Source organism: Anarhichas minor, unplaced genomic scaffold (genome assembly GCF_050575085.1).
Source record: "Anarhichas minor isolate MPS153535 unplaced genomic scaffold, ASM5057508v1 ptg000018l, whole genome shotgun sequence".
NCBI lineage: Eukaryota > Metazoa > Chordata > Actinopteri > Perciformes > Anarhichadidae > Anarhichas > Anarhichas minor.
In genome coordinates this window covers 5618583-5644344 of record NW_027466464.1, presented here as the reverse complement: position 1 = coordinate 5644344, position 25762 = coordinate 5618583, and the positions used below count along the sequence as shown (strand labels likewise).

The following is a 25762-nucleotide window of genomic DNA, read 5'->3' as shown; positions in this document are numbered from 1 at the left end:
GGCGCTGTCACAGTCGGGACAAAATCGCTCATTATCCGTTTCCCGCTGGAGAAATCCCTCATGCTAAAGTCGCAGACGGGCCCCGGCGTCGGATGAAAAAGCGTCCACCAAATGTCAAAAAGCTGGTGCGAAAAAAACAACAACAAACAGCTTGACCGGTCTTGTTTTGGCTGCAACACTGGATCACAACCGGGGAGGGGGGTTGTTCATCTAACGGGCACAGACGCACGTGCGTGCTCCCCCGGCGCACTGCTTGGCGATGAGAAACAGACCTAATTAATTATCTATTTATTTACGTGTGATCTCCTCCGTCTGATTGCCTGGCCTTCGTGTGCTCTGCGGAGAATCGCAATCTTGGCTTGCAAGCTAATGTTAGCGACTGAACTGTTGGCAAACTAAGCTTTCATTCATGAAACAATAGGGTTTATTGTAAAATATAAGATATTGTTTTAAACATTTGTTTATTTACTTACTACTAATTTGCAACTGACATAGGTGACAAAACATAAAGCACAGACGGAGATGAAGTAGGAAGATTAAGGGTAGTAACAAGATCAAAAGTGTGAAGAAATAACGATGAATATACCAATTAATACGCCATAATAAATGTCAGAAAGGAATGACAATGCCAAGTCGATGTCTTCAACTTGCTCAGTTTACTATCGTATAAGACAATAAAAACAGCAAATCCTCACAACGGAGTCGCTGTAAATTGGTAATATGTTGTCTTTGCTTGAAAAATATATAACCCGGGCAGCAATTATGTCCCCCCCCCCCCCCCAAAACTAACTACCAGTATATAAATGTAAATTCTATGAGTTGCTTTGGTTGAAGTTGAAATACAAAAGAACAGCGAGCTCTTGTTTCAAAGCCCTGAGCGCTGGAGAGAGACTGGAAAGTCAAAGCCAGGAGTCACCGGGTGAAGAAACCATTGAGTCATTACTATTGATCAACACCCGCCCACACACACACACACACACACACACACACACACACACACACACACACACACACACACACACACACACACACACACACACACACACACACACACCTCCCACCAGATGAATAGTGATCCTTTTCCATGGTGCAGTAAAAATCTAGCGTTTTGTTTTCCCTCTTCAGTAGATCCGGTCAATAAGGAACTGGCGCTGTGTGGAATGATGCTCCCCGCACCGTGGTGGCGTGCACGTACAGAGGTCGAGGTGCAAAACAACTGCACCCCTGACTGGCCTGAATTGAACTCGACTGTATTGTTGTAAAAGCACGCAGGCAATGGCCCGTGAAACGCGTGGTCACGTCCAGCTTGCAAATTAGCAAATCCAATCAGAGTGCCCTGATAGCTCTCTGCTCAGTGGGGGCCTCATGGGAGGACACGCCTGAAACACACTGTGGCTCCAGAGGTTAACAAGCAGAGCTTTCTTCTTGCTACAACAAAAAAACATTTCAACAGAGAGTGAGGAGTCCATGTTGTCCTCACTCCATGTCCCGCATATGCATTTGCATGTGGGCTGTATTGATTGCAAAAAGAAAAAAAAACACCGTTGCAGCTCTAATCTACCCTCTGTAAGCGAGCCGCTGTCTGAGCATTGTTGGAAGCTGTATTGTGTTTCTTCCTTTCTCTCTTTTTTACACCCGGCCCGAGCGGTTCTGCTCGTGTAAGCCAACACAGTGTTGGCAGTGTGTGTGTGTGTGAGATAAAGACGTTTTTTTATTGCTTACAGGAAACCCAGCCCATCCATCTGGGCATCACATAATGGCCCGCCAGGGAAAAACGACGGGATTTACATCAGGACTTCCCTATTACAAGCTGGCCTGTAGGAAATCACACTCTGTGAGCGCCAATGTACAGAAGCAGCGGGACCGTGTGTGCAAGTGTGTGTTTGTGTGTGTGTGTGTGTGTTATGCGGCTGAGTAAACACATGAGAAACAGTGTTCAATGTGCAGATTCACTCACCATGTTGACTTCTGACACCATGTCTATGCTGGCCACGTCTATGCTCATCCCGACTGCAACAGGGGCCCCTGGAACAGATTAAACATGTGTATATATATATATATATATATTTATTTATATAGGCCTACACCTCTGCACCTGACCACAACACTGTGAATGGCGGCAAAAAATAAAGCCGCCTATAAGGCGTGGAGGGACATTTGATGGAGGCAAACGCAGCAACACATACCTCCAAAGTCCGGCCTCAGTCTGATGTCGTATCCCTTCAGTAGTTTGTCCACCGTCTCCTTCACGAAAGACATGTTGCCCGGTTCATTGACTCTGGAATGACAGCAGGAACAAGGGGGGAAGAGGGGGGAGAGAGGACATCACCTTGACTCCCGTGTCAATCAACCCGGGCAAATAACCTTGACTTCACAGAAAAGACGAAAGCACTCACCTCTTCGCGCAGCACACAATCGAACCGACGACCAGCGCGGACAAGACGCGGAATTGACGGACCCTGTGCAGAGCAAACATCACCCCTTCCTGTTTTTGTTTTTTATTCCCTCCCTCTCTCTCTCTCTCCCTTTCTTTTCCCCCGTTGTTTATAACAGCAGCAACAGTCGAGACGGTTCCCGGCGCTCTTGAAAATCAGAGTAAATCCATTGATTGCCCGAGAGGAGAAAGTCGACTGAGAAAAGGGGGGGGGGGGGGGGGGGGGGTGGAGGTGAGGGGGGTAAAAGTCAGCAGCCCGCCGCGGATGGAGTCAGATATGAAATGTGGGCAGACATCGCCTCCACCGGCATTGAAAACCCCCCGGCTCCGCGTTTCTCTTTGCCGTCTCCGGCGGTGCGAGATGAAGAGGCTCTTACGTTGGGGAGCTGAAGCGCATATTGATGAGGCGGGTGCGCGGCGCTGCTGCTGCTGCTGGTGGCGGTGAAGGCACTCGGCTTGTTCAAATGAGAGACGAAGCTCAACGCTTACACTGTAAAAAAAAAAAAAAGTACCCACCAGTAGCTGCAGTACAGTCTGTTTACTCAGGGTGGTTCTTTTTCTTTTTTTTTCCCGGTAAAGCTTATTATTTCTAATGCAAATGAACCCCAATCTGTGACCTGTTCCTAAATTATCTTAAAAAAAAACAAAAAAAAACTGCTACCCATTTAAATATTTTAGTTTTATTTTAATTTGTGAGATTTTGTTTCACTTTCATTTAGGACACATTTTATTTCAGGATTCTATTCCATTTTTTGCATTATTATTATTATTTTAATAATTTGACCTGTTCCAGCTTTATTACTTTTTTTAGGCTATAAAATGACTGAAACAGGCAAACAAATAAGAAGAAAAATAAAGTTGAATCAATTCATTTTTCCGACACCAAATTGCCTTGTTAAAATGGACATTTTTTAGAGTGCTCCTCACACCATCTGCGCCAATTCCCTTCCCATGAGTTCTCTGTAAAAATGGCGGGACCCGAACGATATCGATGAGGGACAGGTGGCATTTATCAACCAATTAGTCGATGCTTGCAATTAATTAGCCTGTTAGTCGCCTGTAATAGTCTCTATTCCTTCTCTAAAATGTGGGGCTCTGCCATCGATTATTTAGGCTGAGGAATATTGAAGTCGCCGGACATTCTGCGGATAATTAGGACCGCTTGCGTGTGCGCGCATCCTTCACAGCTGCAGAACCTCATTAATACATAATGTGTGTCTGTGTAGTTGTGGCGACATTTCCTACCTCGTGTCATAGATGGCGAACAACTTCTTGTTTCCGTCAACAGCGTTCCTGGAAGAAAAGGATGATGACATCATTAATGATAGAATAGCGTTTAGCCAATGGAAACGCGTTAAAGGCGGGTGATTAGTCACTTCAGTCGCAACTAATAACACAAACAAATATCTATTATAAATGAATATTTAATTTAGCTGTAAAATGCCCGTTTTAGGTCAAGCTTCCATTGCTTTTAATTTGCATTCATTTATTCAATGAACCCTCCCTGTGTGTGTTATTTGTTCTGTGTAATTCAGTTTCTATCCGCAGTATAAAGCAGGCATCGAAAACAGCCTGATGCCTGCAGGGCCAATATTGAAAGGCAGTCTATTTACCTGTGGGAGAGCCCCCCACCCCCCACACACGCACTCCTCCAACCGGTCGGCACGTGAGAGAAGTTTGCCCTCGGGGCTTTCTGCCAGAGAGGGTTTATTTGAACCCAAACCACGCTCTTTTCCTAAAAACCTAACCATGTGGGGGGAAAGCCCCTCAAGGCAACACTTCTCCCACGTGCGACCGGTCACGAGCTGTCCGTGGTACTGAAAGTCAGCCTCCTCGTGCCGCTGGTGTTTCTCACGCGCCCCGTCCACAGAGCGGACCTCCAGGCGGATTAAGAGAGGTATGCATCAGAAGCTAATGATCCGTCTACGAAACATGGAACTCGGCTACCCTCTTATGGCAACCGTCAGGATGATAACGACTTTGGGTTGAGACTTCATTGAGGAGGGCTTAACTGGTGTGTTAACGGGACCCACAGTATGCTAATTCATGATAAATAAATAAAAACAAAGAATACTGAGTTGAATTAAACCAAATAAATGCTGTTTCTTTCCCCTCTCGTTCTTCTTCCTCCGTGACACCGTAATAACAGCAGCGCTGCTTTTTGTGCGCGTCAGATCTCACTTTCTTTTTTTGGTTATTGTGGTAATCTTATTTTAGTCTGACGTTCTGTCGTTGTATGTCCCAGTGATTCTCAACCAGGCTTCTGGTTGGTATAAATGTGTAGTTACTGTTTGCTCGGCTTATTAGAGTAGATAGAAATAATAGACCTAACTCGCGCGTGACAACAAGCCAGCGGAGAGGTCTAAACTGTTTGATAAAAAGGACGTGTTTGGAATAGTTAACATTAGGCAAAAGTAATGAGTAAATGGCTGAAATATTAAGCTAAAAAGTAAAGAATAAACAGTTAAAATAGTTATCTGAAAGTAATGGATAAACAGCTGAATGCTTATCAGATAAATGGTTGAAATGAATAAGCTTTAACTATTAAACGGTTGGAAAACGTAGCTAAAAGTCATGCAAAACGGCTAAAATGTCACTAAACCACGTGGATAAATGGTTAACATATACCTAAAGTCGTGGGTAAATGGTTGCAATGACCGACCTAAATAGGTTGAAAACGTTATATCTTTATATAATTGATGGTGTTAGATAACGGCCAATTGTTTTCAAATGAACACATTTGGAACATGGCAGGTGGTGTAAAAGGGTTGACAAAAAAAGTTTAGGAAGCACCAATATACCCTTATAGAAAGAGCGTCATTTCTCTCCGTTGAATTCAGCGACAGGGTTTCAAAACCCGCACCTGATTTTGTTAACATCTGACATCTCCCCCCCCCCTCCTCCTCCCCAGTCGCGCCGCGAGTGCGCCTCCTCCTCCCAGCCCGCCAATGGGCAGCACCTATTATCAAATGATTAGCCTTTGTTGCAGCACTCCATTCTCTCGCACCGACAGTAGGCGGCACATAGCGAGAGACAGACGCGGAGAAGATGTGGAGTGAACCCAGTCTCCTCCGGGGCTCGCGGATACGACCGGGGAGGCAGCCCGTGTGATGCCGCCGCTGCTGCAACACCTCTGGGGGCGATGCAGGAGACGCGGTGCAGCAGGCACTAGAGAAAGGGAGGCGGTGTAGCCTATTGGAGGAGAAGACCAGACCGACTACTACAACAACGCCAGATGGGGAGCCGCTGACTGAGAGAGAAAGCGAGAGAGAAAGAGAGAGAGAGAGAGAGAGAGAGAGAGAGAGAGAGAAAGAGAGAGAGAAAGAGAGAGAGAGCAGAAACAGCGCATGGTGGAGAAGAAGAAAGCGGGGAGACAGCCGACAAGCAGGGGATTAGGTGATTGAACCCGTGATCGCTCAGTTTCAACACCTCCGACAGAGACCCCCAGCCTCCAGTCGCTGTTTGGGGGGGAGAGAGAAAGCCACAAAAAATATTATAGTGGTGATGGATCGGCATTCAGGTACCCCCCCCCTATTTTCCTCTCTTTTTTTCTAATTAGACACAGCATGGCGAATAGGAATGAGATTCATGTTTTTGGTGATGGTGAGTGTGGAAAAAGGTGATGGTGGAGGAGAGGATTGGGGAAAGGTGGTGGGGGGGGGGGGGGCAGTATGAATTGTAATGCGCTGGATTCAAACGCAGTTGGAGCTCACACAATGGGGATCACACTGCAGGAAATATCACCCATATTTGAATGTCCTTTTCTCTACCATCTCCCATTCCGTACAGTGTCTGCTGAGGTTGTGAGGTTCGATGTTTCGGATGTGAAAGAGTTACAGCCTCGTTTGAGCAGAGATTGTCCCGCCGCTTGATTTAGTGCTTTCTGTAATGGTCTGCCTCTCTCTCTGTGTGTGTGTGTGTGTGTGTGTGTGTGTGTGTGTGTGTGTGCAGCGGGGTTTCTTTGTGTGAGTTGTGTGGGGCGCCTTATTGAGATTGCTAGACCTTTTGAGTTTATCACATTAAGAGGATAACGTAACTGTTATTTGTGTTGCGGCTATGGAATGTGGTGCTTTTCTGATGCTATCTTGTTCTTTTGTGTGTGTGTGTGTGTGTGTGTGTGTGTCTGTCTCTCTCTCTCTGTATGTGGATGTGTTCCAGCTCTGAACAACAAAGTGAGCAGAATTTCAGTCATGGCGAGGCTCGTCCTTTCCCTCCTGCTCCTGTTTGGATGCCAAAATAGGTAAACTAGGAGCTAAACAAATTGGGAAACGGCATCTTTAAAGTGGAATGCTATTTATCCCCTAAATAAAGCTGCTTAAAGAATATGGCTTTGGTGCTTTTATTATAAAAGCAAAATGTGTTAAAGTTGCCATTTGCTCGAGAATGTTCAGTCAGCAGTTTCTGTTGCAAACCACAAATCCTGATTTGTGGTTCTGTAAAAGCCTCTCTTATATGTTTTCATATATATTTCCTGCCAGCTCTGCCCTCCTCTCTTGATCGCATATCCGATCTGCACTCTCTCCTACATCGTTGCTTAAGTGGCGGTCCTGCACTCAAGAGAAGCGAAGCAGATCTTTGCGGCGACGCTGTCAGTAAATCACTGGAATAGTCCACTCTCGAAGATCAATGGCTTTTAGATCCCATGCTCAAAATCCAGCTTGTAACCTTCTTCTGTGTCACTCCCTGCTCGTCCCTGTGCATGGACACAATGTTCTTTGTGAGAAAAATAAGATTTTGATTTCCCTTCATTTTCTAGCGACACATGAAGCCTCGCTTCTTGCCATATTTAGCGGGGGGGGGGGGGGGGGGGGGGGGGGACTCATTTGTTTATATTTGGATCACATGTCAAAGCCTTAATTATCTCTACTGGTAAGCAGTACTTATGTTCAATAATTAATCACAACAAGCCCGTCCTTAATGCGGCGAGCTAATCAATCACAATAGCCGTGTCGCGTTTCGACGTCCTGCAGTGTAACCAACGCCAGGATGTCCCTCCTCCCTGGAGTCTCTTTCACACTTGCTCCCTTGTGTCCTCTCCTCTCCTAGTCGCTGCCTGTCCTCCACGGAGGCCCAGAAGGAGGCGGCGGCCAACGACAACAGCACCGTTTTCACCAGGATCCTGGACGGGCTCCTGGACGGCTACGACAACAGGCTCCGGCCGGGGCTTGGAGGTTTGCTGGCGATCTTATGTGTCGTGGAGGCACCACTCAGAGCCTTTTATTTGAAAGCAACACAGTGATCTTACGTTCTAAAATCACAATGTCACAGTCGAGCCTCCCAGCATGCTAACATAACCCGCTGACCTGAATGCTACTAATAGGCCTCTACATCCCGCTGCGGTTTCATGGGAACTTGCTGCGATACTGGCAGATACAAGGGTAGAAACTGTGAGAGCAGATGTGGAATTTCCACACACCCGTCGGCTCAGGTGAGCGCACACACGTGTCCTCAGGTGCGGCGTGTTTCCTTCTCGGCCGTGGCCCGGGATCATGAGTGCACGCGGCCTTTTGTCTTGTACGCCGCCATGGTCGGGAGAATGAATCCATCAGGCCTGAATCCAGCACGCTGTGGTGTTTTATTCACGCCTCTTCACCCTGGCAACAGGAGATAACCTTGAGAGCTGACAAATTGCCATTCAAAGATGGAGAGTTCTTTTTTCTAAGGGGCCACTGACATAAAAGTGTTTCTTTTTATCCATCCCCACCTCCACGGTCTCTATTGACTGTATCCCAGCTCTTTCTTTTGTCCTCATTTCAATTTGTTTCCCATGTACATACCTGTCCCATAATTCATTACTCCCCCCCGTAGGAAACGAGGCTTTTTCATGTTGAATGCCTGGTGTGTCATGGCAAAAGCCTGCTCTCACATCCTGGTAACGGTTGCTACCCTTCACAAGAGGGCCTATAAATACATTCCAGAAAAGAAGAAAAAAAATTCAGGCCTTTCCTTCAGCGTTCAACAAGCTGCTCTCCACCAGCACGGCCAATCCCGGCTCGCCAGGACCGCATTTATATGCATAGCGGAGATTCAGTTGGCTTTGCGGGTACAAGTGGCAGATATGATGTGTTACCTTTTTCACATCATCTCCAGAAGGAGCGCATGGCACGAGAACATCACGGAAATGTGTGGATTCACAGGAATACTGAGACAGGGTTTATTCTGTAGCTGCCATTCAACTGATGCAGGTTTTGAAATGCCAATATTGCTTTTATTGCTCAATATCAAATTAATAGCTTTAGATTTGACTATTTGCAACCCCCCTCAGTTATAAGCACACAGCTTTTCTTCAAAACTTAATTTTTGTTAAGATCTTAACAAAAACTATTAGTCAATTGGTGGATTGACAGAAAATGAACTGTTAATTATTTTTTAATCAATTAAATGTTTAAGTCATTTAAAAAATAATAATAATTCTCTGATTCCAGCTTCTTTCGTATAAAATGTGGGTGTTTTATTTTTGTTAATATCACAGTAAATTGAATATCTTTAGGTTTTTGGACTGTTGGTCAGACAAGAGACATTTTTACAGTGTTCTTTTACATTTAAAGACTGAACATTAGATTAAAAAAAGTAATCGGTGGATGAATCAACGAAACTTATTGTTAGTTGCGCCAGTGAGCCGTTTTTTGTGGCTGTGGTCAGGGAAGAACGTCCCACATATCAGGGGAAGATATCGTCTTGCAGATATCTAATAAACCAGATTATCAGTCCTATTGCCCAATTAAAATTCAGTAAACTGATCCTTTTCACTGCCTTTTTAATGACTTCAACGTTTTGTCACCTGCGCTCTCTCAACAGAGAACGTCACAGAGATCAAGACGAATATTTTCGTCACCAGCTTCGGCCCAGTGTCGGATACGGAGATGGTGAGTTCATCTGCGGCAAACACCGCAGAAACACACACACACACACACAAAGCCCACCCAGGCTACTGTGGGTATTTTTAGATGGAAACTTATATTTACATTTCATGAGACTGTTGCCGATGCTCATGCTGATCCCTGGAAGTACACTTTCGTTGCGTCTTTGAAGATTGGGTTTTTTCGGTTCCTTGTAAACGAGACCAAATGAATGTGTGATAAATGAAACATTTGAGATTTAATGCAACGTGGCTGGCCCATTCCAACTCGTTCCAAATGACTCTTCCCTTTATTAATCCATTCTCTTATGAACTATATAAGGTTCCCCTTGGATAGCGAAATGCATTAAATCTCCTCTTTCATTAAATCCTCTATTACACCCGGCAATATCCCTGGCACACTCTTGACACAGCAGTTGCCACTTTCCTATAATTGACTGGAAGACGGTATTGACAAGGGCGCACGATTGATTAATGAAATGTGGCAAGAGACCCTGAATGGTTCTGCGGTCCATAAAAGCCTCTATGTCAGCCTGCTAACAGCAGTTTTCTCGTCTCATTCGTCTGTTTGTTTCCCCGGCTCGAAGCGGGGTCGATATTTCGCATACGAGCAGATTTATGACGGAGTTCTGCACCGCAGATGTTTGATCACCTGCAAATTGTCGGTGGATTTATGAAGGCATAAAGGAGGATCAGTTAATGCCGATTGACAAAGGAGCAAGTTTTTCCTGTCTCAATGTACTTATTCTAAGCTCTGATATGTGACGAGGAAATAGCAAAGAAGCCCCATTACCCCAAAGAAACCCCATTACCCCAAAGAAGCCCCATTACCCCAAATAAACCCCATTACCCCCAAAGAAACCCCATTACCCCAAAGAAGCCCCATTACCCCAAAGAAACCCCATTACCCCAAAGAAAACCCATTACTCCAAAGAAGCCCCATTACCCCAAAGAAGCCCCATTACCCCAAAGAAACCCCATTACCCCAAAGAAGCCCCATTACCTCAAAGAAACCCCATTACCCCAAAGAAACCCCATTACCCCAAAGAAAACCCATTACTCCAAAGAAGCCCCATTACCCCAAAGAAGCCCCATTACCCCAAAGAAACCCCATTACCCCAAAGAAGCCCCATTACCTCAAAGAAACCCCATTACCCCAAAGAAACCCCATTACCCCAAAGAAGCCCCATTACCCCAAAGAAGCCCCATTACCCCAAAGAAAACCCATTACTCCAAAGAAGCCCCATTACCCCAAAGAAACCCCATTACCCCAAAGAAGCCCCATTACCCCAAAGAAACCCATTACCCCAAAGAAGCCCCATTACCCCAAAGAAACCCCATTACCCCAAAGAAACCTCTCTTTTTTTATCTCCCGCCTCAGGAATACACCATAGACGTCTTCTTCCGTCAGAGCTGGAAGGACGAGCGTCTGTGCTTCAAAGGGCCGATGGAGATGCTGCCGCTGAACAACCTGCTGGCCAGCAACATCTGGACCCCCGACACCTTCTTCCTCAACGGCAAGAAGTCCATCGCTCACAACATGACAACGCCCAACAAGCTGCTGAGGCTGAAGGACGACGGCACTTTGCTCTACACCATGAGGTAGGTTCTCACACTCTGGGGGGGATTTATTCACACGTGTAATCCTTTGACATTTTAAAACACACATAATAATGAGCTATGAATAGTTGTAAACCCACTTGGTGACCAAGGTTGATGGCACTTCAGACGCGTCGCTACCCATACAGAAGTACACTTGCCGGCACAGCGCTGAGCTTCTTTGCCGGTATTCTTAAACTAATGGAGGACACCTCCCATTTATGTGCCCTACGGCTTTTATTAGAGGTTAGTGAAGGTTTTTAAGAGAACATCAAAATGAAAATAAAATAAAAACAGCTAGCAAGGCCAACATAATACACAATACAGCCCTGCACTCAGGGAGAAAACACAATGATAAAACCCCTCAGTATGTGACCCACACTGTAGGGAAATAGTGTCACCCAGTGGCCAATCACTGGTATTTGATTTGTAGTACAGTAAGAGCAAAGTCAGTGGCAAATAATGCAAGTATTTCTTTAAATTATTCTTTCTCCTTTAAATTGAGTTTTTTTTAAATTCATATTAAGATATTCATGAGAATTGTGAATACCAGAAGGAGGTGTCTCTTTAACTGAAGAGGTTTGAGAAGAAACTGCAGAGGGAGATCATCCATTATGAAGAGCAGCCTCATTGTGAACTATAGTTTTTGGCAGCGCTGCATTGAACTATAGTTGGCAGTAATGTGGTGGTGAAGAAAGAAACAGGACATCAACCAGATGGTGATCACTCTGAATTCAAAGATATTTACAACTCAAAAAGCTAAAAAAATTGAGGACAAATTGATGTTAAATTGAGATGCAAATAGCTTTTTTTGTTTAGTGGAACGGCAGCGTAACCACCGGGGCTCCCTGTGACCTTTTGCACCATAGAATTAGGATAATTCTGTGCTTATCCTCAGGAGTTACTGCAGCTGCAGGACTTAAGAGTGACGGCATCACGGATGAGAGCACTCTATCTGATACCGGTGCCACAATGCTGGATGGATAACAGATTATCCATATGCAACCGCACTGACATATATATACAAAGAAGTACAGCACTTACAGTCACCTCTTTGTCACACGAGTCCAACGCTCGCACACACACACACACACACACACACACACACACGTGTCAAGCACGCCGTCTGCACTAATCAACTTTGACCTCGAGGCTTAACGAGCGAGGCGTTGCGTCAACGTGCGCGCGTTCCATTTCCATATGCGTCATTTTGTGGAAATCTATGCACGTATTTGTGTCTGTATGCAAGGAAAATGCACACACGAGTGTGCACGAGAGACAGAGGGGGCTCGCGCTTCCGTAGTCTAAAAATGGCTTCAGATTCGCTGCCACAGTTGAAACGAAGCCGCAGTAGGTTGCTTTTAATCGTCTTAATTGTTACGGCGCTGTGCTCGTCATTACCAGCGGAGCTCAACCACAGGCAACGCTTCATTTTGTTTCCTGCATAAAACACACACCGACACACACACACACACACACACACACACACACACACACACACACACAAACAATACATCCAACACGGAAGCTCCACTCAGGCGCTGACACGCCGTCATGTCACATTACAAACATGGCGTCCTCCCTCACACCGTTTCCGCACCACGTACGGGCGTCAATGAAAGCGCCTCATCCCTCATTTGAAAAGCACCACAGGAGGAGCGGGTTCCGATGCATTTGTCTCCGCGGATCGTTCGTAAAACGCCGCTTTTCACGCGGAGCTTGATGGCGGTCCATTACAGCAGATGGGCTGCAGCGTATACGGCTCCATCAGCTGGTTGAATCCTCTGTATCGCCACAGAGTGAGTGCATTACGCATCATTATCATTAGGTACAGTTGAGTCGCCATTCTCATTGATGCTCCCAGTGTTGCCTTTAGGCCGGTTGGCTTTTATGCAGTCATTTGACAATTTGTATTGAGTTATAATGACATTCATGTTCATGTTCTGGTACATTTATTTATTAATTTTTTCTTCACACCTTGGGTATATTGTATAACCCCGGCTCCCATGAGACCGACTGCATGCGAGACAAGTTTGGAGATTGTAAAAAGAAAAAAAAAAAAAGTGGTCAATACGGCATAAAGCCCCTGAACTCAAAACTCAGCCCTTTCCCGCTCCGTCCCGACGTCCAAGTTCTTCGACTTTTCTGCAAGGTGAGGCGTATCGGAAACTTTTAGATTTCCCACAGGGGCCAAAGGTGCATACGCGGGTCTGTTTCTGCCCGTGTTGCCGCTGTGATGTACCGCTTTCCAGTCAGTCCACACTGGCCTGAACAGAAACACGGGGCTTACTCTAAGCTGATATTTTACCCCCGATACTTGAATTATAACTGCAATGGGGATGCATCGTCTTCTTTTAGAGGGACACATTGTCTAGCACTAATCACACCCCAAATTAAAAGCGAGCATCTTTACAGCCATCCCTGCTAATGGGGCAAGGCCACATGAATAACTAGAACATGGCATAATAGCCCACAGCCATGTTCTCATTTATTTCTCCCAAAGACACCCTTCCCTCTCCTCCAATCACAGTCCCTCAGCTGTGTTAGATGCAACGATGCAGTTGGATAATCCGCCGCTGATGTGGAAAGCAAGCTGCGGCCCCAAAACAGTCGGCTCTGCAGGGACCAGAGGTGGCCTCTTATCCCACTTTGCTACGCTTCGTTGGCTTTCATGATACATGAGGGAAACCTCCTGCGGTGGATACGTACATGCTGGAGGTCTTTGGAGCATAAAAAAAACATGACCCAGGAGGATTCTGCCACATCTCGGTGACACAGTTTATCATTCAAATTATGATACAGATCAGTGAAGGAAAAGTGATTAACATGATACTGTAGCTAACGTGGAGGTTGCTTGTATGCCTGAATGGTTAAAGCAGAACACGAAATGCTGGAGGAACCTTCCAGGCCGGAGTCTCCAACCTTTTTTATCCTCTGAGAGCTAATTTGAGGGAATGGAAAGTGGCCGGGAGCTACTCGAGCTGTACATCGCCAAAGAGCAGACGTAATTCCTGTCTTACTTTTATGGTCCTTTAATAACGATCCAGCCGCAGCAGTCATTGCCTCTATTACAACGCCGCCATGGGCGAAGGGCTCTTTGTGTTTCATTAGGACGTGGGCCACTAAACGAGGCCTCGGCTGCTGCCTCGGCCTTCTTCCCCACTGTTGTCTTTTAGGCGTCGTTTTCGACTCCATTACCGTCTCCGTCTGTTGGCTGCCACCAGCCGGAAAGCCCCATAAAAAGTTGCAGAGGACTTCGGCGAAGTGGCGCCCGGCGTTACATCTTCTACCGACTGACACCGCAAATGAGACACACAAAAAATACACCCACTCCTCATGAAAACAGTATGTTTGAATGGATAGCAATTTAAACAGACTTTGAAAACCCTCCTTTAACGTAATAAACAGGTGTTTTTGTGCTCTGCTTCCCCGTCATCAAGCCCCGTTAAGTTCAGTGAATCCACATCATCATATCACTGTATTACTGGTCATCATCATGCAATGAGCAATAATACACAGAGGGACTTGATTCAATCTGGAGCAGGTAGCTGAAAAACAAAAAAAAAAGGAGGAATTATGATGTATGCTTGATTCGTACGCTTGATTCACTTAATCCTGTGGTTCTTTCAGGACAGTGAGAGAGTGAGGTACCATCGTAGAAGCTAAAATGACAACAACATGGCGTGAGTGACTGGTAAAGAATTCGATTTGTAAAGCCCATTAGGAGACATAGCTACGTATTTATATTCATATGTGAAGAAAATGAAAAAAGACCAGTGTGAGAGGTTGTCCCAAGGGTCATTTAAAGAGTTTGCCCGCAGTATATTCAATGGAGAGACAAATAACACAGAAGCTGTGTGACCACCAGGTGGTAGCATTGCCACTGTAATACTGGTGTGGCGAGTGTCTTGCATGAAACCGTGAAGTTCATTCCACCTCTCTCCTTAGCTCAGATTGTTTAATGGTTGTGGTTTAAAAGATGGCAGCGCTGCGACCTCCCTCCTAATTGCTTTTGGTGCCCTGTCATTTGAGCAAGTGTAGCTCTTCCTGTAATCACAGAGTGCTCTGTATCAGAGATCTACATGCCCAGTTAAATAGTCAAAGGTGGACGACGGCTAAAGTAAGACTTTGCCACGTGGTGAATGGGTGTATTGTGTGTGTTTCACCTCAGACTGACCATATCGGCGGAGTGCCCCATGCAGCTGGAGGACTTCCCCATGGACGCACACGCCTGCCCTCTCAAGTTTGGCAGCTGTGAGTATAATCCCGTCTCCCGAATGTCTACTTTTCTTTACGCTTATCTCGCTCTTCCCTAGACGCTAATCCCAGTTTCGCCGAGTCCGACGCAATGAGTTTCACAAAGGTTTAATCTCAATTTGGAGCGATTCATTTAGAACAATTAGGAATCATTTTTTGGCTAATTGATAGAATGCTGCCGCAGGGATTCCGTCGACGGGTCGTTATCTGCTGGAGAGTGCAGAGTTTGCTTTCCTCACATTAAATTGTCAAGTTGAAGAGCTTAGTGGAAATGCTAAGCTATTGTAACAGTAGCACAAGAGAAGTAAAGTCTACGGCGTGCATATGAATTGTGCTAATGAATTAAACTCATAATACATAAATGCATAAACTAATATGTATGTATATAATTGAAGTTTGATAAATCAAAGCCTCGAGTTTGAGGAGGTGCACATGCACTAACTAAGATGAGCATACAGTAAGGCCGCTCCAGGACCCTCCTCAGGTCAGACCTACCAGAGAGGATTATGAACAGACCTGGTTCAAATCACTTGTGTGTTTTACAGTACCAGTCACAGTCAATTTGAGTCAACCCGCATGCTTCGTAAAGGGACTTCACCCGAGCTGCATGCTCCTGGGTCACAGTTCACAGTGTGGGCCTCTGCTTCCAGCCACTTTCTTTGATGGGAATTCTTTCGTCTATTCGAAAATAAAGGTAGAAGCCGCTGATACAAGAGAAGATTCGCGCTCGTTCTCCAAACGCTCAATTAGGTCGGATCGGAAAGGGATCTCCCCGACGCCCTCTTCGCAGGAACGGCTTGTCTGCCTGTCCTAGCAGCAAGGACATGTATATAAACTTGAGTGGCCCAGAGGATATTTAAAGACAGAGCTGGCCACATGCCACACTTCGGGAGCCTCTTGGGCTAAAAGGATGAGGCTCTTATCCCCAGAGTCCTGTGTGACGCCGTCCACCCACACCCACTATGTAAAGGAAGCACATTCGAACCGCAATCCGATTACAGCGCAAGGCGGCTGTCAGGCCTTCCCATGGCAAACTCTTAACATAATCGACCGGGCTGTGAAGCCCCGCAGGTGAAAGGTGTAAGTGTATAATGGGAATAATGTGTCGGTGGTGACACTGCAGTTTTCACAAGGTGAAGTTTCCCGGTGGAGAGAAGATCTTTTCTTTCGTCGTTCGTTAGCGCCGAGTCCTCTAACCACCACCCGGTTTAGCCTCTGTCCTCAGGTGGCATTGCGTCGAATATGCTAAACCTCCACCACACACTGCAGCAAATGTGCTGGAGCTGCACAATCATGTGATGACACAAAAGACGACAATGTCGTTTCCTAAAAAAACAAAAACAAAATGGATACAAACATTGCTTTAGTCCAGTAATCTGACTGTATCCACTGTTTACTGTTGCACATCCGTGGGGGGATGAAAGGAGAAAACATCCGGTGTGATGAAAAATGGGCAAAATTAATCCCTCAAGCCACCAAATCTCTCCATCCCCTCCTCCTTTTATTTCCTACGCAGACGAGGCTGTGGTTTCAGTTCTGTTTGTTTGTACGTTTGTCCGCATGATTTCTCAGGAAAGTCGGTGGAAAGATGTACAGGAGCGTGAGCCGAGTAAGAACCCATTCCATTCTGGAGGGGACTGGGCCTCGGCGGAGGTCTGGACTCCCCGAGTGTCTTTCTACTTCAGAATGTCATGATTTGATAATTCAGTACCCACAGAAGCCATTAAGGTCCGAGGAGTTAAAGGCCTTTTCAGGCTGGACAGCAAACTGCTTAAACACTTAAAGTTATAATGTCTTCATTTTAAGCCCTTTCTGGCGTACAGTACCTGTGTCCTAATTTAGTTGCTGCCCTGGCCTCCAGCCACACAGCCCTCACATGCATGCACACTGAGGAGTGCGAGTGATACTGTGTGGTACTCGGTTAATGGTGAGCCAAGTGAAAGCGGCTGCTCTTTCTTACTTTACCATAGATATCTATGGGCGTTAGACGCATTAGAAACTGCACTCGTTTTAACAGCGAGCGTCGGAGACCTCTGTGACGATGAGCACGACTTTCTCCGAAATAACCGCATGATCACCATAATCGACAGCTCTTAGATGTAAAAAAAAAAAAAAAAGACGAGTCATGCGGAACTTTGCAGAGCTGTTGTTTACGGCACGGCGGATGTTTAGAAACTGCTTGTTCCCCCGAATGCCGATGACGATGCGAGGCGCACAGAACCTGCGAGCGCGAGCCGAGGGAAAACAATAATGAGTCATCTTGTCTCGGCCCTCAAACCCACAATGGTCCCCGCTGAACACATGTAGCAGTGAATCGCTTCATGATTGCTCTCCTCCTCGGAGCCGCTCGCAGCCTCAGATTGCGGCCTGTGTGAATGGCTCGCATCAATAAACCTGAGCTTTCATGAACAGCAGAGAGAAGCCTGCGATCCCGGCGTGGACGCATTTTCAGGATGAGGATTTCCGCTTTAACGAAAGGCCGACATCAGTTTAGGACTTGGAGGGTCAAAGGGAGGACCGAGGCTGTTCCAAAGCCAAAGCGTGGCCCAAATTCTTGCCTCCCACCTGCAGATGAAGTTGGCTTTCTGAAGACTGTTCTCATCACAAAGAAAATGACAGCAACAAACATGTGTTATACTCTCCTGACAAGTTGAGACATTAGCTGAGATTGCTTTTTGTTTTGTTGGCTTGTATACTTGTTTGTATGTTCAGACGGTATGGTTCATTTTTATGTTACTTAAGGTTTATCTCACGATTGTTTGAACTGTCACAACATTAACAAAGTAAGTCGTTTTAGTTGCCTGGATTTGGAAGATGTAGAAGTGCTTTTGTTGTTTAGCTATGAGGATCTCAGCACACCAGTCACCTTCACGTCTGATTGTCCAGCTCTCGTTGCATCGCGTCAAAAGCGACCCCCCGTGGCAGTGCTTTGCCGACACCGACACGCGTGACGCGCTGAATATTCATTTGTCGGTAACTGTATGAAAAAAACAAAACACATTTTGGGTTTGTGAAATCCTCGGTATTTCCGGCGGGCCGCGCTCGGAGCGCGTGGAGCTGCTGCAGAGTCGCTGATGAGTTTGGCTGAGTTGTCGCTCCCCCTTGCCGAGCACACAAGACGGGAGCAGCGAAGCATTAAAGCGTGGCCTGTAGAGAAGTTGGCACAGGTGCACCGGCTCGCCTGCCAAGGTCTTTAGCTCCTACCCTGCGTACTAAAATTCCCCTATAATCCCTTATTGCAATCCAACTACCCGACAATCAAGGCCCTGGCGTTTGGCCTGACAGTGGCCACATTTAAACACTATATTGTCCCGCAGCATGCAGCCGCCAAGGCAGCGCCCAGAATGGAAACGCTCAAGTTAAGATGCTATCCGCTGGACGGATAAACAGCCGCGTTACACAAGGCCAGCTGGTAGATCGATGTCCAGTGTTTGTGCAGGATTCATCATGAATAAATGAAATAGCAGGGGAGGCTACGGCGTTTGAGCTCTGCTTTTCATCAGGCTGATGCGACACATGATGGTTAATCTGACTCGGTCTGGTTCCTGCCGACGGGGGAGCTCACTTCTGACCCAGAAGTGTGGTTTAAACAAAAATACACTCAAATATCCGCACACACACACACACACACACACACACACACACAGGCATGCATGCAAGGGGAATTCAGTTTTTTGTTTTTTTTAAGCCTGCAGTCTAATCAAAAAGTGCTGGAAAGATTCTGCACCAGCACATGAGCGGCTGCACATAATATGAGCCATTGCAGGGTTGGGAACAAACTGTAGTTTCTTGGTCTAACACACATTTTGGATGTTTGCATGTTAAAAATGAACACGTCGAGTTCTATATTCACAAGCTCGTTTCTAGACATCCTTCTCTCTGTGTCTCTCAGATGCCTATCCGGTGTCAGAGGTGGTCTACACGTGGACTCAGGGAGCCGCCAAGTCCGTGGTGGTGGCAGAGGACGGCTCCAGACTCAACCAGTACCACCTCATTGGGCAAAACGCCGGCACAGAGGACATACACACAAGCAGAGGTGGGTGTGTCTGTGTGTGTCTATAGATAAAGAAACAAAAAATACACATCTATAGCTCTAACAAAGAAAGAAAAGAAACAGAAATGTAATACTGGAAGGGTAGTCGAAGTAGTAGGAGGGTCAGTATAATGAATCCACTCTGTGAAGGAAAGTATAACTGCATGGATTCTGAATAATATGAATATTCATGCAATTTCATTTGATGGAGGGAGCAGTTGCTAGGAGACGTCTGTAGCGCCGTCCACTCAAAAGCAATGCATGATGTTCTGTACAGTCACTGCAGCTGTGGCATAATATCACAGCTGTAGATGCATCCAACAACCAATCCTTGGTTTGTCTTATTCATGTCTGCATACGGGGGGAAATATCATTTCATTTGACTTTTTACTGTCAATCAAAATGTTCCCAATTTCACGCAATATCAAACAGCATTTTCATCTGATGTCAGGTCAGACGTGTCGCCCACTTTTCATATCACAGGCTGGTTTCTCATACTGTATGTGGCGCCCGATAAGTGTAATACCGAATATAACGTGATGTAACTAATTCGAGATTAGAAGAAGATAAACGCCCGCGAGGGGAGATGGCCGTGCGGGGCCCGAGAGTAAATGTGGGAGATCAGAGTCAATGAGTGGAGGCTAGTGGAGGAGAGTAGCCTATCCCTCACACAACCAGCTGTCTACAGGCCCGGACAGCCCTGTCAAACAACACTTATCCCCGCTTGAGCCCATGCGCGCGCACACACACACACACACACACACATAGAGTTAGAGAGAGACCTGAGACCTCGGGTTAATCCCTCCATCCCAACCACCCATCAGCTTTTGCATAAGAAGATGACATCACAGATCAGTGAGGGATTGGTTGGTTGGCTGTCGCTGAGTGTGTCTGTGTGTTTGTGGGCATGCGAGTACCGAATGTCCTCACAATGGTGGCGAAAGACCAGGACATTTTGACGGTAGCTTGGTTCATTCAGCTGTGGGTTCGATTTCGGGACAATTTTAAATAAGGTGGATTTCATGAGGTATGGTTGGAGGCTTTCAATTTAGAAGTTGAGCGTAATGGAAACAGTTTGACTTCAGATGCAAGCTTGGTCCTCGCAAAGATAGAAAAATATATCTGTGTGTGTCCGTTTGTATGTTGGGATTGGACAGCCTCGCTCTGACGCGTAGGGTTGCATGGGGGTGGGGTGCGTTGAAAGGCATCTGCTTAATACTCTTATGTAAAACGGAACTGTAATACACTCTCCCCCCCCTCCCCCCCCCCCAGTTTCTAGTAGAATAATTATTAAAAGTGTGGATTTCCCCCTGTTTTTTTTTTTTTTTTTTAGCGCCACAACTGGAACCTTGCTTATGGTTTTAAGCAAAGGGTTAAAGGGTTGGTTGGTATTGCTGGTTCACCTGCTGGATGGTTGGTCGGTTAACACGTTTCACCAGTTTGATTAAAAAGTTGGCTGAATGTCTTCTGGTGACTGTGAATGAAAATCATACAATACTTGGGATTCCTGTATGCAAGTTAAAGAGGAACCTAGACAATAAAACAATTGAAGAAGCACTTGTCCCCAGAATCAGTGCGTTTTGCCGCGAGCACGTGCGGCGTTCTCTTTGCCCTGATAAAAGTCACCCGGAGTTAACGGTTCCTTCCCTCGCTTGATTAAAGCGAGTCTGACAGCCACCTGCTGCCTTATTGGGTCGAGACAAAGTAATGAAGCACTCGTAAACCTGAAATCAGCAAACAGACAGCAGTCCCTTAGCGGTTGCCCGGCCTTTCTCCTGTTCGTCCGGCCCCCAATGGAAACCTTTTGTTTGTTGATAATGAGCGTAGATCTTTTTGAAACCTCACGTTTCCCGAATATTGCTCGGATGAGATGTTGTGAGCCTTTAATTAGCACGTCTAATCTTAGACAACACTCCCGTTTGAGGACACGAGGGAGGAGATTAGCCCCACGGGTTTCTAGACATCGTTGAGGATGTGACTTCCACCGCCTCAGAAAGGGATATCTTTCCCGAAATAACTCTAAAAGTAGAAGATGGCAGCATCTCTACGTGCAGCTTGTAGAGCTTTTAAAGAATAAAGGGTAAAAAGACATTCATTTCCCACTCACCAGTTGACCAGCATGGCAGCGTTGTTCCCCGAGATAAAAGGAAGTTCCCCTTGGACGTTGCGAAATACAAATCCTTGGGAGAAAAGCAGTAAGATCCACCAGAGGAACATGTTCCTCCTCATTCCTCTGCCCCCAGTCCTGTCGGGATCCATGCATCAAGGGCAAAGGTGGGCCCGGGGCGTCCCAGGTCGGCAGCGCCGGGTTGTGTCCGGATGTTTCCGACAGATGCAGAGGTTCACGGGGTTGCTGTGAGCCAGACGGCCTGGAGTCATGAGGGCGTCAGAGGGCCCAGGTGATGGGGTCGCGGTGAGAAACTTAGCGGCGTCGTGGATCTCCTGATCGAGGCATGGCCGGAGGCCCACAAGTGTCGTATTTAGCTGCTTGCCCCCCTTCGGCACGGAGCGGCCTGTGAAACAAACTAAAGTCTGCCTCACTTTTCCTGTCGGTGGACGCCGGGACACCCGCACTGCATTTCTCCGCCAGTCCCGTCAAGAACGTTTGGTCATTATTCCACAGACGGCTGTCGGACGACCAAAAGACAACGCAAAAGACAGAAAATGTCCACACGGTTGGCCCCCCTCCATCCCACCAGTGATTAGCAGACAAGCAGAGTGTCCCTCTCCGTGGCTTCAGGGTGTGTGTCAGCAGTTAGAAAATCATGCTTCATGCGTGTTTCAGGTTGTGTATGTGCGGTCATCGGTGCCTGGATTGGCAGGGCGGAGCTTAGGGCTCTGCGAGGATCCCAGGACAGGAAGCCTCACCCCCCCCCCCCCCCCCCCCCCCTTCTCTTCTCTTCTCCTCCACACTCCCTCTCTTTCCCTCACTGATGGCAGAATGCAGATTGTAACCGGGGATTAGGGAGGTTCAAAAATCCGATTTTGCCCGGAGAAAGCCTCATGTATTACTCTGCTCGCGCGTGCGTGTGTGTGCGTGCGTGTGTGTGTGTGTGTGTTGGAGAGAGAGCCTGTGTACTTTGTGCCCTAGTGTGTGGAATATAGTCATTGGGTTTTTTCATAGTTTACCAGCGCCTGCGGTCACAAACCGCTGCTGGCGAGAGGATTTTTTAAAGCCTCAAATGCAATCTTCAGTTGTTTAACTGAATATCGTGTCTCTCTCTCTCTCTCTCTCTCTCTCTCTCTCTCTCTCTCTCTCTCTCTCTCTCTCTCTCTCTCTCTCTCTCTCTCTCACAAAATTCACCTCTGACTGTCTTGTCCCAGACATTGACCACATGATAGTCTGTTGTCATGTCCTCGCAATAATTAACACAGCTTTTTGCTAATGGAATTGAAGTTGGGTTCATATATATATATATATATATATATATATATATATTCCCTCACCGGTGACGATTATGTCATCCTGTGTGCTAACCCACTACCTGTGGTGCTGTAAGGAGGTCAAATCACATATTCATAATTCCGCTGTGCGTGGACAATATTTGCTGTGGTTGGGCTTGAAGCAGACGTGGTGTTTGTTGTTTGTTTCTAACTTGATATCCTTTTTAAACCTCTGCCTCCCCTCAGGGCAGTACACAGTGATGATGGCCCACTTCTACCTGAAGAGGAAGATTGGATATTTTGTCATCCAGACGTATATGCCCTGCTTCATGACCGTAATCCTGTCCCAGGTGTCATTTTGGCTCAACCGAGAATCGGTTCCCGCGAGGACCGTCTTTGGTGAGTGAAGCCGCTCATTTACCGATTTACTTCTTAACAATTTATTTATCTGGTCCATTACATTATGGTCGTGCACATGTCACACGAGGGAGAATAATAACCACCGCCTTGGCTGGCAGTTAAGAGTTATTAAAGCGCCCACCTTTGTTGTGCGAGGAGGAGACCGTAACTCGTTCCCAGGCGGCACTGTGAAAACTCAATTTAAAACTTGTCCCGGCCTTTGTTTGCACCCAGGGGTCACCACTGTGCTGACCATGACCACCCTCAGCATCAGCGCCCGGAACTCGCTCCCTAAAGTGGCCTACGCCACGGCCATGGACTGGTTCATCGCCGTCTGCTACGCCTTCGTCTTCTCCGCCCTCATCGAGTTCGCCACGGTGAACTACTTCACCAAGAGGAGCTGGGCCTGGGACGGAAAGAAGGCTCTGGAGGCGCAGCACCCGAAGGTACGGCCCGTGGACACTACGTGACTATATTTAGTACAAGTGTACTTTAAATTAGATTAGAAGATCAATAACCCTATCATGTCTGTATGCTAAATACGTAGCAAGAGCCAGGAGATGGTTAGCCTAGCTTAGCATAAATGCGGAGGGAAACAGCCGGCCGAGCTCTGTCCAAAAAATGTCTCTTCTAAAGCTCACAGTAGGAAGGCATACTTTGTTACCTTTGAACAGAGCTAGACTAGCTATTGACCCCTGTTTGCAGTCGTTATGCTAAGCTAAGCTAACTGTCTCTGTAACTGTCCTGCACAGACATGAAAGTGGTATCAAGCTTCTTGTCTTAATAAGAGAGACTAAATATATCTGTTTACTGTTTACATATCCTGATTATTATATGCGTTTCTTGCTTTAATCGATGTGCGATCTGTCCCACTGCAGAAGCGAGACCCCATGGTGCTGTCCAAGAAGCCCAACAACGTCTGCTCGGCGGGCGTCAACTACACCCCCAACCTCACCAAGGACGTGTCCATCTCCACCATCTCCAACACGACGTCGGTGCAGCTCCGGGCCTCCGAGACCAAGATGGTGGACCCGAAGAAGACCTACAACAGCGTCAGCAAGATCGACAAGATGTCGCGGATAGTGTTCCCCGTGCTGTTCGGAACCTTCAACCTCGTCTACTGGGCCACGTACCTGAACAGAGAACCGGTGGTGAAAGGTGTGACCTCAACGTAATCTCTCTTTTTGTTTTGTTTTGTTTTTCTGAGACAGAGAGTTTGTGTAAGGGATTAAGTTTGAGCCTCATGTGCGAGACTAAAAGGACAAGGAGTTGTTGAAAAAATTAAATAAAACACAAATATCTGCGCTTGAAGAACAAAAACAAACTATACTCAACTATCTAATTCAAGCACTTTGAATGGATGCAAGGCTGCAACCGATCCCTTTTCCTGTTTTTCATGGCCTAAAAAAAACTGCTCGATCACAAACGAAGCTGCTCCCGAGACTATGTCGACGAGAGGGCGGCTGTTTTTGCTTTTTTCTCATCTGTCCTGCTGCAGTTTGCATGACGCTGTCCTCAAAAGGAAACCACGGACTCCTCTTTGTCTTGAATACCGGCCATGTACATGTCAGCCACTGCTTAAAGGGTGGGAGCGCGCTTCATTGCTACTACTCGAGGTTTTAAATGAAACAAACGTAGGCATTTTTGATTGATTTTTTGCGTAAATTTATTTATTGCCTAATAAATATTCTTATCTCGGAGGCTCGTGCTATTGAGACAGCTTGCAATATAGAATGCATTTTGAGAAGTTGATTTAGAAAAATGTACTTAATTCCACACTGTGTGGAAGAAACATCTCTTGAGAATAATGCTGCAAGCGCATTAATTATTAAGTTTTATGTCTCTTTAAAAAAAAACGAAAAAACGTTGCCATTTTTTCTTCCTATTGCAGCGGGTGTTTGTGTCTCTTTGTACGTATTTACTTGAAGATTGCAAAGCCTTCTGCTGCAGGCCCGGTTACGAAAAAAGATTGAGTGCTACCTGAAGGTGAAGAAGAAAAAAAAATGTATTCGGAAAATTATTATCGCAGGTTTTTTTTTTTTTTTTTGAAAGGAAGAGACAATTCTTCATTCATAAAAAAAAATCTAAAAGTCTTCATTTACTTCTTTGGCCCACTTCCACTGGGCGCCTGGTCAGCTGTGGGCGGTGTGTTCAGGACAAATTTAGGATTGGATATATGTGCTTCGACTGAATTTTGAGCCCCGGGTCACTCAGCTAGGAAACTAATATTCACAGTTGAGAGACCAGCGCTCCAAACGCAGAGTGTGTCACATACATATCAGCGGAGGGAGAGTTGGGGGACCGAGAGTTGGGGGTCATTCAGGCTGCAAGCACCCGTCCTGCTCATACTCGGGTCTTTACAACTTAAGTGGGGCTGATTTTCTATGAATTCTGGCTCAATTAAAAGTATTTTCGAACTGAAAAACACGACTGATTAATCTCCGTCCACTACGAGTCAGCAAAAATAGACCAAAACAATCCCCAAGAGAGAGAGAGAGGAGAACACGCATCAGCAAACTTACAGTAAAGGCCTGTGGAACGTGTGAAGCTAGTTGGTGAACGTTGGTTGAAACGATTAAGCTGCAAAGATTCGCGTCTCATAAGGGAATTGTGTAAATAAACTTTTAATTTCCAGACTTTTGCTTTGACACACAAAAAAAAAAAAGACAACGTTGAGACTCCCGTGTTTGCGTTTTACGCCCTTTGGACAAAAAGAAACGCCAAAGTCTAATGTTGACTTTCGATTGTTTGCACCTGATATCTTTTCCTCAATGTTTGCGTGCACACATTGCTTGTA

The 25762-nt window shown here is 46.3% G+C and overlaps 2 protein-coding genes across 4 annotated transcripts in view; one reads left to right on the top strand and one right to left on the bottom strand.

Annotated features, from left to right (window-relative positions):
• Positions 1-21441, bottom strand: part of LOC142953019 (gamma-aminobutyric acid receptor subunit beta-3-like) — a 48454-nt gene extending 27013 nt beyond the window's left edge. For 2 of the 3 annotated variants that reach the window (XM_076095082.1, XM_076095083.1), the window contains exons 1-3: positions 2397-2476; positions 2187-2278; positions 1958-2025 (exon numbers count right to left, since the gene is read on the bottom strand). In XM_076095082.1, coding sequence (XP_075951197.1) covers positions 1958-2025; positions 2187-2278; positions 2397-2476 — 240 coding nt within the window. Of the gene's footprint in view, positions 1-1957; positions 2026-2186; positions 2279-2396; positions 2477-3679; positions 3728-21289 lie in introns of those variants that run through there. The other variant, XM_076095081.1, reaches the window with a different exon arrangement.
• LOC142953020 (gamma-aminobutyric acid receptor subunit alpha-5-like) lies at positions 9283-24262 on the top strand. Its single transcript, XM_076095084.1, has 7 exons — positions 9283-9300; positions 10675-10895; positions 15064-15146; positions 19042-19185; positions 22813-22965; positions 23200-23420; positions 23844-24262. The coding sequence occupies exons 1-7, from the start codon at positions 9298-9300 to the stop codon at positions 24138-24140; spliced, it is 1122 nt and encodes a 373-aa protein (XP_075951199.1). The 5' UTR covers positions 9283-9297; the 3' UTR covers positions 24141-24262.
• Positions 24263-25762: the final 1500 nt, after the last annotated feature.